This window comes from Vanrija pseudolonga, chromosome 2 (genome assembly GCF_020906515.1).
Source record: "Vanrija pseudolonga chromosome 2, complete sequence".
NCBI lineage: Eukaryota > Fungi > Basidiomycota > Tremellomycetes > Trichosporonales > Trichosporonaceae > Vanrija > Vanrija pseudolonga.
In genome coordinates, this window is record NC_085850.1 from 2088990 (window position 1) to 2105504 (window position 16515).

The following is a 16515-nucleotide window of genomic DNA, read 5'->3' on the forward strand; positions in this document are numbered from 1 at the left end:
TGGGGATTGGAGGGAAGGCGAGGAAGACAAGTGTCGCCACTCTACGCCCGGCGCGACTGACTTTCTCCACTTTTGGCCCCACTCACCTCATCCTCATTCTTCCTTCTCTCTCACTCTCACTCACCTTCCCTCACACCACCTGTACTGTTGTATCCTATTTCCTTTCCCCCGCCCATTGTATCAGTATCCTGTGCTGAACCTCCTCCCTCACTGTATCCCCCACGCATTCACCCTCGCATTCTCACCTCTCGGCACCCACCGACATGAGCCATCCCCACGGGCTCTACCCAGAGCAGCAAGGTCGCGGTAGGTCGAGTCTCTCGGTTTGCCACTGACTGTCGTCCCAGGCCCCATACCAGACAACCGCGGGAGGAAGAGCATCAAGTGCTTAAACTGCCAGGCGCGCCGCGCTGTATGTTGGCCGCCATTGTCTCTAACAAAGCTGACCTCCCAGAAATGCTCCTCCGACCGGCCAGCCTGCATACAGTGCCTCAACCGCGGCGAGGTGTGCTACTACAACGGCGAGGCAGCGGTCGAGACCGACCAACTGCGCAACTTACGCTCGCGAGTCGCCGTCTTAAGCGACAAGGACAAGGCCAAGTACCAGAAGCGCAAGGCCAAAGTCGCCACCGAGGAAAGCGAGGAAGACGGTCCTTCCATCCGCAAGGTGCGCTCTACGCCTACGCTGGGCCACGAGCGTTCTCACTCTCTGGTACCACCAGTCCCTCCCCTTCCTTACTTCACTCGCTCGATGAGCAAGTCGCCAATACCGGTGATGGAGCCCATGACCCCTGTCATGATGCCCAGCGTGTTCGAGACGCCCCACAACGGTCGCAGCCCCTCCGACTTCCTCCACCCCACTGAGGCGTACGGTTCGGTCCCTCCCACACCCAGCAACTTCGGGGTTTCTACTACCAGCGCCATCCAGGCGCCCGTTCCGAGACGTGCCTCCACTGCACCACAGGCGTTCAGCTTTGTCAACTACACCGAGGAAGACGCGGACGAGCTGATGGAGGCCGTGGCACCTTCGGGTGGACGCGGTAGTAGCTCTCCCCAGAAGAACACGCCGCAGACGTCACGGCAGCGCAAGCCGCCGACCCTCGTGAGCTCGGACGACGAGTTCGAGCCTGCGCCGACACCGAAGCCGCGAGCTCGTCAGCAGTCGATTCCTGCCCGCAAGTCGTCACTCAAGACCGTCAAGAGCATGGGCAACCTGCCTCGCCCGCCCAGCGCACTGCTCTTACCCATTGCCACCGACCTTGTGCCGAGGGCCATGTCTCCCGCTCAGACCCCGGTGTCTGCCATGGTTGCGTCCACCACCGCGGCCCCATTTGTCGAGCACGCTTCCCGCACTGTTAGGCGGTACGCCAGTGCCAACTTTTCTCCCTCGCTGTCGACTGTGCCCGACGTGCCAGACCAACTCATCGACCCCCAGCTTCGGATCGGCCCGATGCCAGACTTCCATCCGACCGCCCAGCCATACAAGTGGGGCGACGTCCCACACAGCGCCGCGCCAGGCTATTTCAGCGCGGCACCGCCTCCTGTCGCGTCACAGGCCTACACCTTCACGAGGCCTGGCAGTCCTAGCCTCTACGTCCGCATCCCCCAGCCGTCAACCGACGTCTCGACCACCATCCGTCCGGGAGCCGCGGGCGGCAACTCTCCTCATGGCGGCTTTCCTCCTCTCCCACCTCTCCCAACCGCTACCCTATGGGCAGGGGCTTTGCCCTCTCCCAACCCTTCTCTCCCCAGCCCCGTCACTCAAACTGTTCGCCTCAGTGACGCTGTCAAGCTGGATGTGGCCAACGACCCGTATCTGTTAGTCACCACGCCCGTCCGCTCGCCATCACCCGCATTCTCCTCAGGCAGCCGCCAGTCCAACCGCAAGGCGTCTGATCCACTCCTTGACGAACTCCTCAACTGGCACCCTTCGCCACCGCCCACTGCCGCAAGCGCGATCAACAGTGCCCCGCCGACCCCGTACCTCTCTGTCCCTGGCATGAGCGGATACTTCATGTGGGTCCCAGAGCCTGGCCAGCCGACTGGGGTCCTGCCTCTCCCTGGGGCGGTGAGCGAGTCTGGCGTTCCGCAGGATGGCCTGGTGGTGCAAGAGTAAGCAGAGACAATGATAGAATTCCGCATGTTCCGCACGTCCCACGTCCAAAATATGTCCATGTCCGCACCCAACTGTATGCATGAAAGTGACCTGTGATATCATCACCGGTGATAAAGTCGAGATCTGGGACCCAGGCACCGAGTGGCACACGTCGTCGATTTGGCCGTGGCGGTCGTCTGTCTGGCCACGACAAGGGCTCGCTCTCGCCTCACCGCTGCAATGGCTAGAGCATGGTGTATCGATCCGGATGCCGGCATCCAGGCCCAAGCTCAAGTCTGGAAAGTGTGTCCATGTGCAGGATCGCCGTGCGTACTTCACGGAGGCAACTGGGGCCAATAGTAACCAGTAACTGAAATACAAGTCGCGTGATGGTAAGCAGCAACAGCAGTAGGCGTTCGACTCCTTCATGCCGATCAGTAGTAGCCAGGCCTCCTTTTCCGCCAGCCCAGCCGTCACTGGCCAGTAATGGCCCTTGGCCTCGGCAGCACAGCAGCGCCGTACTCGTGCCATCCAGAGCATGAAACATTACTATCTAGACTGGCCTAGGGCCAACTTTTCTAGTGGCGAACAACGACGTCACCGGCATGCAGCCTCATAAGCGACGCAATCGTCGGACGTGCCGTCTCCCCTCCCCAGGCGTCTGTCTCCTCTTTATATCAATCGCCATGGCCTCCAATATGGAGACCAAGGACAAGGCGAACCCATTCAGCGACAGGTTCGCTACCCCGCCGCTCGAGACACAGAACCCCAACGTCGTCGTCGCCACCGACGCCCCGCCAAGCTACTTCAACGCGCCGCCGCCCGTCGACCGCCGCGTCTCTGCCCTCGCGCAGGGCCAAGAACCCAACTACTTCAACCGCCCGACCAACAACCGGCGCGTATCAGCCCTCACGCCCGCCGCCGTACCCGACGACCCGTTCTCCACCCCGCCCATCCGTATCCCCGAGGCGCCGCCCGACCCGCGCGGACCGTGCGTGCTCTCTCCCCCGCCGCGAAGGAGCATCGAGTTCGACCCCGCCCGCGACCCCCACCTAGAGTTTGAGCCCGACAAGGATTACGCATACAAGCCGCAGCAGCGTGTGTTTGGTGCCGGAGACCCCAAGGTAGACAAGGGCATCAACACCGACTACGATACCAACCTCAAGCCCGAGTACAACGCGTACTACAACTCTGTGAGGCCCCATCCCAACCCGTACGACGACGTGCCGACAGCCGAGGCCGCCCAGCGCCTGAGCATCGCCAACGAGGAGAACACGCGCAACGACGATCCCCCCCCGCCGCTGCCCCTCCGCCCGTGCCCTGAGAACCACCCGTCACGCAAGCAGAGTATCGTGAAGAAGCACAAGGAGCAGCTCAAGAGCCGACACGAGAAGATCAAGGAGAAGCTTAAAGGAAACAAGGAGAACCACACCAAGGAGAAGATGGATAACCGCGACTACGAGGAGAGCGGTGGCCGCCGCACCCCCCGCGGAGGCGTGTGGCAGAAGGAGAGGCGCGACTGGCGCACGGGCGAGCCGATCGACGACGACTCGATCTACCGCCACGACCTGCACGACGCAGGTTATCGTGAGCGTTGTCGCCGCCCGAGGCCTGGGCGGCGGGGCCGCACAGAAACGCTGACAGCAGGACTCTCCTTCTCGTCCATCACGCGCGTTCTTGGATTCCGCCCCGCACACCCGCTCTAGAGGACGGCCAGCCGCGCCGCCGGCGCGGATCACAGTCGCAGGCCGGGTGTACCGACTGCGCGCTGTACTTTATCGCCCTCTTCGTACCGCCGATCCCTGTGTGAGTGGGCGTGGGTGTGCCCCAGGAAAGGATTGGGGTACTGACGCCCCCTAGGTTCATGAAGATGGGGTGAGTGACGCAGAGGCATAGCTGACACCCAGGTGGGGCTGCGAGGTCATCATCAACATTGTTGTGAGTGCAGCGCGAGGCTGGGCGTCGCCTTGCGTGCTAAAACCCGCCCAGCTCTGGATCTGCGGATGGGTCCTCGGCGTCGTGCATGCCTGGTACATCATCCACACGAACCCCGGCACTGTTGTGTAAGGAGAGATGTAGTCAGAACTTAGAGTGGTTCAGTTTGAAGAGTCGAGTGTAATGCAACGGCGTGGCAGACTCCGTGTATGTGCAGAAGCTAGAGGCTGGCGAGGATGTTGCGGTCTCGGTGTCGCAGTGTGGTGGCGCTGCGTGTCGGCCGCACAGGCAAGGGGGTGGTGCCCAATTGTGCACAAAGTGCCACATTGCCACCAGTGCACTACATAAGGCCCTTGTGCACAGCACTACCTCAGGCGACAAGTCTATCCTTACCGTCACGCAGCGTGTAGCATGAAGGACATGCATGTATGCACACATGCGCCCATGACTCCTCGAAACGTCATGATCGCTAGATTGTTTGATTGTCAAACGGGGGCGCGACGCGTCGCAATGTCGCCTGACCAAAACGGAGCCTGGCACCAAAAAGTGCCACTTCGAACACCGTCAACCGCCAAACAAACATCTCACCACATCCACTTACTTTCCTCCAACTCTTCTCCATTCTTCACTCGCGACACCACCCCCATCCTGCCCCATCCTGCCCCATCCAGCACCATGAGCGACCCGCCTCCTTGGGTGTACCCCCGCAACCTGGCGCATGTCGCGCCCCTCCCCTTTCCCCTGCTGCCGGTGTACTCGTCCTCGCCGCCGCGCAACGACGAGGAGGTGGACGCGGCCGTTGAGGAGCTGCAAGGTGAGCTTATCTATCCCATTCATCCCAGCTCACACCATCAGCCTCGATCACACCACCTTCCACGGGGATGGCGGGCAGCCCCACCCCACCTACGCCGGCGCCTCGCAACCTCCAGACTTGGAAGCGCGCGCCGGCGGGGTTCAACTGTCTCAACTGTCGGCGCAAGGGCAAGGTGAGTGGTCTTCTTCCTCCGCTCTAGAGTTCAGCCTCGTCCCTAGTCCGAACTCACACCACAGAAATGCGGCGGCGAGCGCCCAGCCTGCGCGTTCTGTATCGAGAAGGAGCTTTCCTGCTACTACCAGGACAAGCACGCCCACCTGCCCGAATACAAGGCTGCGTGGATCGAGTACCGCAACCACAAGTACCGCAAGCCCAAGGTCGAGCGCGAGGACACGCCCGTGACTCCCATGGAGACCGACGCCGAGATCGACTCGCAGATCGCCGAGATGGTCGGACTCGACCCGCCTAAGAAGGGGCGTAAGGGCACCACCCGCAAGACGCGCCGTAAGAAGACCGAGCGGGTGCTTGCGCCCACACCTGAGGACGAGGAGAACGAGGCGAGCGGAGGGCCTTCACCAACGCCTCCTCCTGCCGCCACGTCCTCGGTGCCGTCCAAGCGCCCCGCGGCGTCGCCTCTCCCCCGCCGCCGCCGCGTGTCGGCACCCGTGACCCAAACCCAGTATCACGAGGCGAGCCCAGCCGCCAATTCGAACGCCGAGGCCGGACCAAGCACCGACCACAGGACCGCCGTGCCCATCGCACCCAAACTCAGCCCACCCGATTGGCCTACCCAGCCCCAGCAAACGCTTGCAGACTACATTCCGCGCCACCCGCCCCCGCCGAGTCCGACCGAGGTGAGCGAGCTCGAGCTCGGCCCGAGCGTGGTCCGCGGCAGTCCCAATCTTCCGTCCAACATCCCGGACAGCGCGCCGCCAACTGAGCCAAACGACGCGCCCGCGCACCTGCCCCTCCTCCCCTTCGGCGTCCTCTTCCCCCAGATTCTGGGCATGACGCCCGCCAACATGCCGAGCGTGCAGCTGTTCAAGAACGCCGAGATGGCGCCAGGCCTAGCGGCGATGGCGCACAAGTTCGAGCCCCAGTTCGTGCCCCGCCGCATGCCGTCGATGGGCACGCCGACCCCCGCGCCGAAAGACAACACCCTCGGGCTCAGCCTGTACCCGTCGCCTCAGGCCGAGCGGCACGAGCCACCACGCGGCACCCCCGGCCCGCCGAGCGAGATGCTCCGCCGCTTTCCTGGCGCGCCGCTCTACGTCGGCCCAGCCCTGATCCGGCCCATCGCCCACCATGTGCCCACTGGGATCCACGGCCCACTCGCGTACCCCTCCTTCCTTCCCAACTCGGGCTGGCATCCAGCGCCACACCTCCTCCCAAACAACGACTACCAGCCGCCTCCGCCGCTGCCCGTCGCGGCCGACCGCTTCCCTCCTTCGCCCGGGCCGTTCGCCTTCACGGTGCCACACCTCCCCCATATTCCCCGCGGCAACTCTCTCCACCTCACGGACCACCACGTAGTCGCGGGACCGCAGGTTGACCTCCAGGCGTACGACCCCAAGGAGCCGCTCAGCGCCGGCTGGCCGTTCACCTCGTCGCTGCGCACCTCGACGCCCCACTGAGCACCAGCGCCACATTCCATTTTGAGTCTAGTTTCTTGTATTTAGGACACACACACGGCGTTCACCCGGAGCAACATCATCCCATGATTGCATGTATGTATGCATGACTCAGCAGGCGTCCACAGGTGCATGACATCGTTACCCCTCCCCCAAGACAAAACACTGCACGACAAAGTATGAATGGCACAACAGAATGGACAAATGCGAATGTGGCGATGGTTACTTGCGGAAGAGGCCGTCTGCCTCGAGGCGGCGGCGCGCGTCCTCGCTGAGCGAGTCACGCACGGCACGCCACAGGTCGTTCACAGACTTGGTCTTGTGCCCGCGTACCGCGGCGTCGGTGCTGGGAGAGACGGGTCGGTCAGACACCGAGAGAAGGGAGTAGAGGGCCGAAATCTGGTCGGCCTGGCGTGGGTGTTAGCTTACTGACGCAGTCGACGAAGTTCGACCTACCTTGAGCTCAAGCGTGTCGATCACCTCCTTGAGGTGCTGAGCGAGGACGTGTCGCTTGGCCACGGCACTTGCGACGTCGAGCACCTTGTACTGGTCGGCGAGCTCGACGTAGATGCTCTTGTAGTGGCTGAACTCGTCCTCGAGCTCGCGGATGACGCGCGCCAGTACCGTCTGTGGTGGAAGGAGGGGCGAGTCAAAGAGTGAGCGGACAGATGGAGGAAGGGTACCGGCAGCAGCAGCGGGAGCGGGGTTCGTCCTTGGCTCCGCTGCCTTGGCCGGGCTGGGACGGAACGCAAAGAACGACGCCTCGTCCTCGACGCGAATGGAGGGGAACGGTGAGTCGGGCCCGGCAGCTGGTGGCTCGGCGCGCCGGCGGCGGCGGGTAGAAGACGTCGACGAGGCAGGGGAGGCGAAGGTAGCGGCAGCCGCAGCGCGGGAGCGAGGTCGAGAAGCAGACGAGCTGTTGCGCGTTCGAGATGCCGGTGTAGGCGATGTAGCACCTTCGCCCTCCGAGCTGTCAGTGGCCACGCGCGCCGCACGCGCGCTGGGGGGCAGCAAGCCGGCCTTGTCCGCAGCGACGGCATGTAAGCCCTGTCGAAGCTGTGATGGGAGAGTCGGCGGGGGCGGGGCGTGCGGGCTAGCGAGGCGTGTGGCAACGGATGATCTGACCTCGACGTCGCGGCGCACGGCGTCGACTTCGTCGTCGGATAAGTCGACCAGCGGGGGGTCGGCGAGGCGTACTGTCCTAACAGGCTCGGCTTCGCGCTGGCGCACTGCAAGTCCTTGCGCAATGATATCGCCCAACCGCGCGACCTCGCGGCTCAGGCGCTCGACCTCGCGCCGCAGTGCACCAAGCTCGTCCTTGACGCTCGTGTCGTACTTGACAGGGGAGGGTGGTGCGGAAGCGGCGCGTCGCAGCTCGTCCACGAGCGCCTTGTTCTCCTCGAGTTCCTTTGTCAACCGCGCGAGGTGTCCCCTCAGCGACTTGACCAAGTCCTCCAGCGCTTCCAGTCAGCAGTGTCCCACCTCTCCATCATTCACCAGTCTTCTCCCCGATTGCGTCCTTCAGGCGCCCGTCCTTCGTCTGCTGGGCGCGAGCGACCTCATCGCGGGCCTTTTCGATCTCTGACTCGAGCTCGCGCACGCGCCGGCGCGAGACGCTGTTCTCCGTCTCGAGCGCACGCAGGCGCGCATGCAGGGACGCGAGCGCGGTGGGGATCGCAGCGGCCATCTCGTCCTCGGGCGCGCCGTTCTTGTCGACGCCGACAAAGCTGGTGCCGCGTCCTGGCGTGGCGAGAAGTCCCGTCATGCCCGTTACGTCGGCCGAGTCGTTTTGTACCCCGCGGTGGTGGCGCTTGTGCTTCTTTAGCACGTCGGGGCGGATGAGTGTGGCCTGTGGTGCGAACGCATTGTGTCTGTTTGTTTCTCCGAGCGCCGGGCGAGAGGCAGCCTGCCGCCTGTCCTGCGATCCAGATGACGCCGAGCTGACGCTCCGCGACAGCGGGGGCGAGAGTAGCGGGTCGTTGCGCGTGAGCGTGAAGCTGAGGTTGGGCTGTTGCCTCATGCTTGGTGACGGCGAGCGGGGAGAAGCGAATGGCGATGCGGGCTTGTTACGCTGATAGTACGGTCAGCAACGATCAAAGTGGGCGCACGGCTAGACCAAACACGCCACACCGCAACTCACCTCGTCGCCCATGGCCTTTGCGAGTTCACCGACAAGCCGGCCAAGGCTGCGGTCGGGGTCGAACTCGTCGGCGGCGCCGGTACTGACTCCGCGTGCGGCCGGGCGGCGGAAGACGCCGGCGCCAAGAGTGGCCGCGGAGACATGGTGGCCGGCCGTGCTGGTGGGTGAGATGCCGCCGAGGGTGGTCTCGGTGCGCATGCTCACGCCGCGTGCGGCGCGGGCTTTCGGCGTGTCCAGGGTCGAGGGGAAGCGGGGGAAGGAGGCGTCGAACGAGTCGAGCTGGGCAGGCGCCGAGCGCCCGACGCCGATCGTCGAGAGGGACGAGAATGAGTCTTCGGCGGGGTCACGGCGCCGGGGGGAGAGGGACGACGACGTGGCCGTCAGACTGAGCGTTGACAGGTCCTGGTCGAGGGTGTTCTCCAGCCTGCGGCGCTCGGCCTCGGTCGACGAGTAGGGGATTGCAGGCGCGCCCATCCTGTCGCGCTTGGGGCTTAGGTTACTGCAGCTTATGCGGCACAGGAAGGCGGGGGAGGGGTATGTTTGTGACGAGGACAATAACGAGGTGGGTTGGTGGTTGAGCAGAAGACCAAGTTGGCGACTGCTTTGTTTGTTGCAGCGGATCGAGGGCATAGCGCTGGGCTGGGCGGGCCGGCGTCATTGGAGTCACGTGACATGTTGACCCGCCATTTTGATGGGTTCCATTACAAGCGGATTCAAATCATTACAACTGCGGCACAACCATTAGGCCACTGTTTAGGATAAATGTCATAAAATGCACTGAAAAATAATTCACTTGGTATGGAGGTTCTACAATGGCCCCAGTGGCCCTGCCCCTTCGTCCTTTGACGCATCCTTTGCTTCAGTGGAGATGCTGGGAGGGACAGTAGCACTCGGCAGTGTGGTTGTTGCCGAGGGCGAAAGGGGGTTGGTTGGCGACGCCGCTTTGATGGGCGACGTGGGGTTGACGGATGATGCCACCTTGATGGGAGAAGTTGGCTTCGCATCAATGCTGGACGACCGCGGCTTGGTCGGCGATCCCAGGTTCAGAGGCTGCACTGGCACACTGGAGAATGGCGATGATGGCGACTCGGGTTTGGGGACAGGCGGGAGATCACGGTCGAGCGACGCCAAGTCAATCTTGGAACCTGACGCAGAGCCAGATCCTGAAGCCTGTGCCGTTGGCGCCGGCGGGGCGTAGTTCGGGTGGTCGGGAATCGCTCGAATAGCCTCCTGCGCCGCCTTCCATGCCTCGAGGTTCTGCCTACACCATTCTCGGTGGATCGTGGCGAGCTGAATGCCGAGCTGGCGAAGGTCGGCAACCTTTTGCCTCTGGAACCTGTCGAGATCGGCCTGCAGCGTGGTCGAGGCGTATTTCAGGTCCTGAGCCGAGGCCTGCAGCGAGTCCTCAAGCTGAGAAATGTTGTCCCTTGTCCTTCCGATGCTAGCTCGTCTTGTCGCCTCAGGGTCGACGTCCATCATGCCACTGAGGCTGTGCTTGACGGCTGAGAGCAGGCCAAACGACTGTGCCGCACGGCGGGGTGTTGGTCGAGGCGAGGTCTCCTCCGCTGCCTGGTCTGGGTTTTTGGTCGGTGTCGTGGGAGCAGAGTTGGGGTCGATGATCCGCGAGCCGCGGTCCAGTGCCTCCTCCAGACGACGTGACTCGCGCTCAGCGGCCTCTAGGAGCTCCAGCTTGTCCCTCTGGTTCTCCAGAGCCTCCTGCACCAGCTCATACTGGACATGCTTCTGGTGGCGGAACGACAGGCGCTGGCGAATCAGCTGGCCAAACTGGGCATATGTGTGAAGCGGCTCCGTGGCGTGCGTCTCCCACGAGTTGATCTGTAGAGTCAGCTGAAGGTTCGCACTGAACACAGCTGTACTCACCAAATCCGTTGTCCCCTCGTAGTCCTTGTCCACGGCCTGGCCGACCTTCTCAATGGCGTCGCCCAGAGGGCCCGTCTGGGCCAAGCTGAACTCGTTCCACTGAGCACCGAGTTCGGCCATGTCGCTCGCATGTTCGCCCCAGCGCTTCACAACGCGTCGGTTGACCTTCTCCATCGTGCCGCCAAAGTGCTGCTGGAACTTGTCGGTGAAGATCTCCGACTCGAGGAAGCGCTGGTCAGGGCGCTGAAGTGGGTGGTTGGGGGAGGGTGTCGGGAGTAGGTGGTGTGCAATGTAGGCCGTAGACGTCGACGCCGAGTCCTCTTCTGGCCCAGGAGTGAACGTCGGGTTGTGCGACGGCGCGTGGAGGGGGTTCTTGGGAAGGAGAGACACAGGAGGCGAGTGGAGAACCTCGGACTGGAACGTCAGCAGATGCCAAACGGCAACGGTTCATCTACTTACCCAGCTCGCCGAGTCATCCAGAAAGCGGTGAAAGACGTGGTCTCCGCCAAGAATGGGGTGGCGGGCAAGGCGGCGGAGGAAGTCCTCGAGCAGGCGCTTGCGCTTTGAGATGGTCGTCGCGTCCTCCTTGGTCTTGGACTGGCCCTTGACCGCATAGTCGGTGATGCTCTGCTTGGACGGGATAGGCGGGATAATGAGGACGGGGTAGAGGCCTTGAAGGGCCTGGTGGAGACTGAGGAACTGGGAGTACCTCCTCCTCACGGTGCTCGACTGCGACGTCAGCCATGATGACAGTGCCTAATACTCACGCCTAGGCGGATAACATAGGTAATGTAGCTCGTCTTTCCACCCTCGGTCGTCTTGAACGCGTCGACAATGCTAATCTCGTCACCGCCGCTGATCTGCCTGTCGCGATCGCAGCAAAAGTCCTCCTTCGGCTTGGGTCCGGACAGGCGGCTGCTCCCGCGCTTGGGCTCCTTTGCAGGGTCGGGGAACGATGCACGCTGCGTCGGCGGCGGAGAGCTTGACGCGACAGACCCGACGCTCAGGCTCGACTGTGTGCGCGGGTTCGCTGTTGCATTGCCTGGGCTGGTTGATGACGCGTGGGAGTTGGTGCGCGACAGCTGTAGCGGCGAGGACGGGGCCGAGGACGAGTTTGGCTCTGTCGCGAACGGGTTGGAGGCGGGGTCCTCCATTCTGCCTGCGAGAGTGATGGTGAGTACGGGGGTGGCCGTAGGTGAGTCGCTGTTTGTGACTTTGGACGAGGTATTGGGACGTCGATGGAGAGAGATTGCAAGGTGATGGCCGGGTGCGGCTGTGCATTCAGTCAGTCAGTCCGACGCCCGCTGCCTGCCCCGTCCACCACCACTGCTCGTCATCGCATCGTCACTGTGCTCAGGGGAATGGGGGACTTGGGTTACGTAAGGTAGTGATAACAAATGCCACGTATAAAAATGTCGCATGGCTGGCTGGGTGACGCCGCGCGTCCAGCGACCTCTGGACACTGACGCACACCCTCGAAGCAAGCAAGCAGGCATCATCAGCAACGACGAGGAGTAACAACCACACCTTCCCTCATCCTCCCTCGCCTTGCTCAACACTCACACCATGGCGACATCAAAGATCCCCGCGCCCTCCAACACGGGCTTCGACTTTGGAAACTATGCCCGTAACGAGTTCCTCGGCGCTCGCCTGAACGGCGTCGCAAAGGGTGGGTTGAACGTCGCGTGTTCCGTAACCTAACCCTCAGCCACCTCGACCGGTACTACCATTGTCGGCCTCAAGTTCGGCGGCGGTGACACTGGTGACGAGCCCGGTGTCTGCCTTGGCGCCGACACGCGTGCCACCGGCGGCCCCATTGTCGCTGACAAGAACTGCGAGAAGGTACGTCGATCGACAGCTTGGCTGGCCGTGGTGCTGACAGGCAGATTCACTACCTCACTCCATTGATCAGGTGTTGCGGTGCCGGTACGGCTGCTGACACTGAGTGAGTTTGCAATCGTGAGGGTGATGTGCAGAGCTAACTCGTCAGGTTTGTCACCAACCTCATCTCGTCCAACCTCGAGGTGAGCTGATCTTTCGCTTCCGCTTGGGTCTAGCTCACGCCCCAGCTCCACGCTCTGTCGCAGGGAAGGCCAGCACGAGTTGTTACTGCCATGACCATGCTCAAGCAGTACCTCTACCGCTACCAGGGTCACGTTGGTGCCCACCTCGTCCTCGGTGGTGTCGACTCGAGCGGACCTCAGCTCTTCACCGTCCACGCGCACGGCTCAACTGACAAGCTCCCCTACGTCACCATGGGCTCGGGTTCGCTCGCTGCCATGGCCGTCTTTGAGGCGCACTACAAGGAGAACCTGACTGTGAGCTCCGCACTACCTCTGTGTGGAATCAAGCTGACCCCCCTCAGCGCCAGGAGGCCATCGACCTCGTTGCCCGTGCCATCCGCTCCGGTGTCTTCAACGACCTGGGATCGGGTTCCAACGTCGACGTCAGCATCATTGACAAGAACGGTACCGAGACGCTTCGCAACTACGAGATGCCCGTGAGTGGCTGGCGGAAATGCTGGTGGACACAGCTGACAACCTTAGAACGAGCGTGGTGTCAAGTCACGCAACTACAAGTTCAGGCGCGGAACGACCGCCTGGCTGAAGGAGAACGTCCGCGACCTCATCGTGTCGGAGGAGGTTCGCGGAACAGTTGGCGCTGGTGCCGCGCAGCCGGGAGGCGGCACCGTCGAGGCTGTGGCCGTCGGCGCCGGCCCTGGCGGCGAAGAGGGCATGGAGGTCGATGCATAGGGCCCCAGCCGCTAGCACAGAGTATAGTAGAGCGTCAGATGCATGTATACAAGCAGGAGGGGTGCGAGGAGGCGAGAGTTGTTGGCTACTGAGCTGGGCTGGTCTTCGGCGTCGCCCGTGGGAAACTTCTGCCCTGCCGCCACTGAGGATGACGCAAGAGATGCGAGATGGTAAGCTGATGTCCAGTTCGCACCAAGTTCTGGCAACAACAAGCATCCGCGCAATGAGCGACACGGCCTCGCCGAGACCAAGAAAGCGGCGACGCGTGAGCGGTATGTGGCTAACGAGAGGAGTGGTCCATCTAACAGCCACAGCGTCCCCGGCCCCAGGCATAACCCTCGACGACACGGCCTTCCCGCACATCCTCGACCAAGTCCTAACCTACGCTTCCCTGCCCACGCTCTACACCCTGCGGCTCGTCTCAAGGTCCGTCCAGACGCGCGTAGACACGCTCCTCTACACGCATGTGCGCCTCTCCCTCTCCGCGCAAGACGAGGACGCCGACGGCGAGCCCTACGGCGTGGTGATGTCCGGTCTCGACGCTAAGCTGCCAGGCTTCTGGCCGCGCACGTCGCAGTGGTGGTCGTTCGCAGTCGGCCTCACGCGGCCAGAGGACTCGCACACCGAGCCCGCGCGCGACGTCGTAGCGGACATCACGCCTCCGCAGCGGCGCGCGCAGCTCGCGCGCTGGTCCGGCGCGCTAGCGCACGTCCGCACGCTGGACGCCGAGACGGGCGGCATTGCGGCCGGGTGGATCGCGCTCCATGTCCCCCGGCTCCGCACGCTGCGCGTCTTCTCCGACGAGAAGGGGGTGTATCCCTCCCGCCTGCCGTCGGCGCACACGCTCGTCATCTTCCCGCCGTCCCAGCCCAGCCTCGAGACGACGAACGGGCCAAGCTACGCCCCGCGGACGCGACACAAGGCGGCGCGCACGCTGCCGCTCGGCGCCAAGCGCGTAGTCTACCACGTCAAGTTCCCCGTTGCGCCTGACCCGCTCCTCGTGTGGTCCTGGCCCGAGGGGTACATTGCCGACGAGGAGGTGTTCGTGTTCTCCGACTCGGCACCGAATATCGTGCCGGGCGAGTTCTTCGTGTGCCAGGCCGTCATGCGGCACGGCGTCTCGCGGCGCTTCCCCAAACTCGCGGCCGAGGTCGCGCGCCGCATACGACGAGGGGTCAAGGTCACGCTGGTCGACTACGACCTGATTGACGGCATCTGGCTCCAGTTCGAGCCGGGCAGCATGCGCCGCCAGCTGCTCGACTGTATCGGCGAGCTGTTGGCCCAGGAGGAGGAGGGCAAAGAGGCTGATCTCGTGCTGCCTGTCCCTGCTGGCGCGGTGGACGAGCTGCTGCACTTTGTCAGCGGCGAGGAGTGGCGCGCGGGCCTGAGTGATGAGGACGCCGCGCTGTTCGCCGTGCCGGAGAGAGCTACTGCACTGCTGGAGCGCGTGAGGGAGAAGAACCACGCCGAGGACAAGCTCTCCAGCATGATTATCAACACGCTCCGACATGAGATTCCCGGCCCGCACCCGTTTGACGACTAGGAGGTGGTTCATAATGTAACATGCAGTGTAGTCTAATGTACGAGATGTATGTGGCGAGTACAGAGCAAGCATCACCACGTCGATTTGAACGGGTCAGGCAGCGAGTGCGCCTTGTTGACAACGTCGCGCCATGCCCACTCACGATATCCCCTCTCCCCAGGCTCGCGCTTCCCCACCTCCTTGCGCGGAGCATGCTGCTCCAGCCGGAGCGGTATGGCAACCTCGGCGCGGACCTCGTGCGCATACTCGTCGGCACTGACGAAGCGCAGCAGGCGCGCAATGTCATCCTTGGCCTGCGCGTCTGCCTCAGCGCCAGCCGGCACAGCCGGCGCGCGCGAGCCGCCCCAAGTCCACCCAGCGGCGCGATAGTGCGTGATGGCCGCGCCGACGCCCTCGACCAAGCGCGCGGCAAAGTCGTCGTCAGGGTCAGTACACGGCTCGGTCCACACGCTCGGGGCTGCGTTCCCCAAGTCGACGAGCGTGACCTTGCGCCCCGCGTGGACACGGCACGCGACAGCGTCACGCCACACACGACCCCACTGGCGCGTGCGCACAGCGAGCACGTACGCCGCGGCGTCGGGGTCGGGCGTGTCGAGCTGCGAGAAGCGCGACGCGCGCACCGGCTCGCTGGCGGCCGCTGACGCTCGCAGCGGCGGGTCAAGCGGCGGCGCGAAGACGAACACGTCCGACGCGGTAGCAGTGTAGGACAGGAAGCGTTCGCTGAAGAAGACGAGGTCGACAGACTCGGGCGCAAAGTGGATATGGTGCACGGCGTGCGCTGCGCCCGCGGTGGGGAGGAACGGCTCCGGAGCGAGCGGGTACACGTACGGCCTGTTCTTGAGCGCCGTCAGCGCGAGCGAGTAGAGCGGTGGCGGGGGAAAGATGACCAGTGTGCGGCTGGCGGGGAGGACGACGTTGTCGCTGGCGCTGGTCGGGTAGGCGCCCGCCGTGATGCGCAGCATGTCGAGGTGCAGCTCGAGCGAGGACAGGAAGGAGAGCACGCCGGCCGAGGCGTCCCGGATGTCCAGGACGCGCGTGTGTCGCTTGATCCGTTCGCCGAGGGCTGCGAGCTGCCCGGCGTCGCGGTCTGCGCTGGCGCCGGACCACCATGCCCGCGGGTAGACCTCTGCGCCGGGCAGGCCCGCGCCCCACCCGCCGCTGAAGGATGCCCAGCCCCACCCGCCGGCCCAGGTCCCGAAGTTGCTCTGTGGTATCAGCGGCGGCGCGTGCAACGCTCACGAGGTGCAGATGTTTACCTCTGTACCGGGCTCACGGACGAGTGCCGAGCGTATTGGGACGGGGTAGCCTTCCCCTCTGGAAGTATAGCCGTCGCTATCGCCCACGACGACATGCCCGAACAGCCGTGCGTCGGCGGCCTCGCGCAGCGCTTTCGAGGTGCCGCGCAGGGCGAGTAGCACATCCGGGTCTGCGTGGTCCAGCACCATTGACATTAGGTGCGGGTACGACGCGTGGTCGAAGCCCTCTGCGACGGTGGCGGGCATAGCGAGTGTGATGGTTGATGCAAGTCTGATTGCAGAAGTCGATCTTATCAATCACAACATGACGTCGCCGGACGAGGTTTCCCACGGAAGCTAAGTCGATCACAACAACAAAGGCGGCAAGTGGCAGGTGACAATGTTGCATATTTTGCACAAGAGCGCCAGCCGAGCGTCAAGGGTGAACTCTGCATGGCCTACCGCGGCCTTCTCCTTCTCCTCTGAAC

At 63.5% G+C, this 16515-nt stretch overlaps 8 protein-coding genes across 8 annotated transcripts; 5 read left to right on the plus strand and 3 right to left on the minus strand.

The window, feature by feature from the left end:
* Positions 1–124: 124 nt before the first annotated feature.
* On the plus strand, positions 125–2116 carry LOC62_02G002562 (uncharacterized protein; the record flags this gene model as incomplete). The annotated part of the gene is made up of 3 exons (XM_062769073.1): positions 125–306; positions 348–412; positions 455–2116. The coding sequence occupies exons 1-3, from the start codon at positions 264–266 to the stop codon at positions 2114–2116; spliced, it is 1770 nt and encodes a 589-aa protein (XP_062625057.1). The 5' UTR covers positions 125–263.
* Positions 2117–2759: 643 nt separating this feature from the next.
* ZK632.10_0 (UPF0057 membrane protein) lies at positions 2760–4221 on the plus strand. Its single transcript, XM_062769074.1, has 5 exons — positions 2760–3682; positions 3802–3901; positions 3956–3970; positions 4003–4033; positions 4085–4221. The coding sequence occupies exons 1-5, from the start codon at positions 2782–2784 to the stop codon at positions 4160–4162; spliced, it is 1125 nt and encodes a 374-aa protein (XP_062625058.1). The 5' UTR covers positions 2760–2781; the 3' UTR covers positions 4163–4221.
* Positions 4222–4705: 484 nt separating this feature from the next.
* On the plus strand, positions 4706–6478 carry LOC62_02G002564 (uncharacterized protein; the record flags this gene model as incomplete). Its single annotated transcript, XM_062769075.1, has 3 exons — positions 4706–4844; positions 4886–5016; positions 5081–6478. 3 exons carry the CDS (start codon positions 4706–4708, stop codon positions 6476–6478), a joined length of 1668 nt encoding a protein of 555 aa, XP_062625059.1.
* A 116-nt stretch (positions 6479–6594) lies between these two features.
* Positions 6595–9089, minus strand: LOC62_02G002565 (uncharacterized protein; the record flags this gene model as incomplete). The annotated part of the gene is made up of 4 exons (XM_062769076.1): positions 6595–6883; positions 6932–7935; positions 7973–8546; positions 8616–9089. The coding sequence occupies 4 exons, from the start codon at positions 9087–9089 to the stop codon at positions 6698–6700; spliced, it is 2238 nt and encodes a 745-aa protein (XP_062625060.1). The 3' UTR covers positions 6595–6697.
* A 271-nt stretch (positions 9090–9360) lies between these two features.
* Positions 9361–11731, minus strand: SNX41 (Sorting nexin-41). Its single transcript, XM_062769077.1, has 4 exons — positions 11264–11731; positions 10956–11225; positions 10497–10910; positions 9361–10451 (listed from the first exon to the last, which is right to left on the minus strand). The coding sequence occupies exons 1-4, from the start codon at positions 11648–11650 to the stop codon at positions 9423–9425; spliced, it is 2100 nt and encodes a 699-aa protein (XP_062625061.1). The 5' UTR covers positions 11651–11731; the 3' UTR covers positions 9361–9422.
* A 264-nt stretch (positions 11732–11995) lies between these two features.
* Positions 11996–13307, plus strand: pup1 (putative proteasome subunit beta type-2). Its single transcript, XM_062769078.1, has 7 exons — positions 11996–12165; positions 12205–12338; positions 12383–12441; positions 12487–12520; positions 12566–12814; positions 12862–12996; positions 13043–13307. Exons 1-7 carry the CDS (start codon positions 12063–12065, stop codon positions 13247–13249), a joined length of 921 nt encoding a protein of 306 aa, XP_062625062.1. The 5' UTR covers positions 11996–12062; the 3' UTR covers positions 13250–13307.
* A 140-nt stretch (positions 13308–13447) lies between these two features.
* Positions 13448–14792, plus strand: LOC62_02G002568 (uncharacterized protein; the record flags this gene model as incomplete). The annotated part of the gene is made up of 2 exons (XM_062769079.1): positions 13448–13521; positions 13564–14792. The coding sequence occupies exons 1-2, from the start codon at positions 13473–13475 to the stop codon at positions 14790–14792; spliced, it is 1278 nt and encodes a 425-aa protein (XP_062625063.1). The 5' UTR covers positions 13448–13472.
* Positions 14793–14863: 71 nt separating this feature from the next.
* Positions 14864–16294, minus strand: LOC62_02G002569 (uncharacterized protein; the record flags this gene model as incomplete). Its single annotated transcript, XM_062769080.1, has 2 exons — positions 14864–15997; positions 16049–16294. The coding sequence occupies 2 exons, from the start codon at positions 16292–16294 to the stop codon at positions 14864–14866; spliced, it is 1380 nt and encodes a 459-aa protein (XP_062625064.1).
* Between the last annotated feature and the right edge of the window lie 221 nt (positions 16295–16515).

Bases quoted from the DNA above. Each gene is read 5' to 3' on its own strand.
- ZK632.10_0 (XM_062769074.1), top strand. From the start codon at position 2,782: ATGGCCTCCAATATGGAGACCAAGGACAAGGCGAACCCATTCAGCGAC. The intron at 3,683-3,801 runs GTGAGCGTTGTC...CACCCGCTCTAG, and splicing joins CCTGCACGACGCAGGTTATC to AGGACGGCCAGCCGCGCCGC. The intron at 4,034-4,084 runs GTGAGTGCAGCG...AAACCCGCCCAG, and splicing joins AGGTCATCATCAACATTGTT to CTCTGGATCTGCGGATGGGT.
- pup1 (XM_062769078.1), top strand. From the start codon at position 12,063: ATGGCGACATCAAAGATCCCCGCGCCCTCCAACACGGGCTTCGACTTT. The intron at 12,339-12,382 runs GTACGTCGATCG...GCTGACAGGCAG, and splicing joins CTGACAAGAACTGCGAGAAG to ATTCACTACCTCACTCCATT. The intron at 12,997-13,042 runs GTGAGTGGCTGG...TGACAACCTTAG, and splicing joins TTCGCAACTACGAGATGCCC to AACGAGCGTGGTGTCAAGTC.
- SNX41 (XM_062769077.1), bottom strand. From the start codon at position 11,650: ATGGAGGACCCCGCCTCCAACCCGTTCGCGACAGAGCCAAACTCGTCC. The intron at 10,911-10,955 runs GTAAGTAGATGA...CTGACGTTCCAG, and splicing joins TGGATGACTCGGCGAGCTGG to TCCGAGGTTCTCCACTCGCC. The intron at 10,452-10,496 runs GTGAGTACAGCT...CTGACTCTACAG, and splicing joins ACGAGGGGACAACGGATTTG to ATCAACTCGTGGGAGACGCA.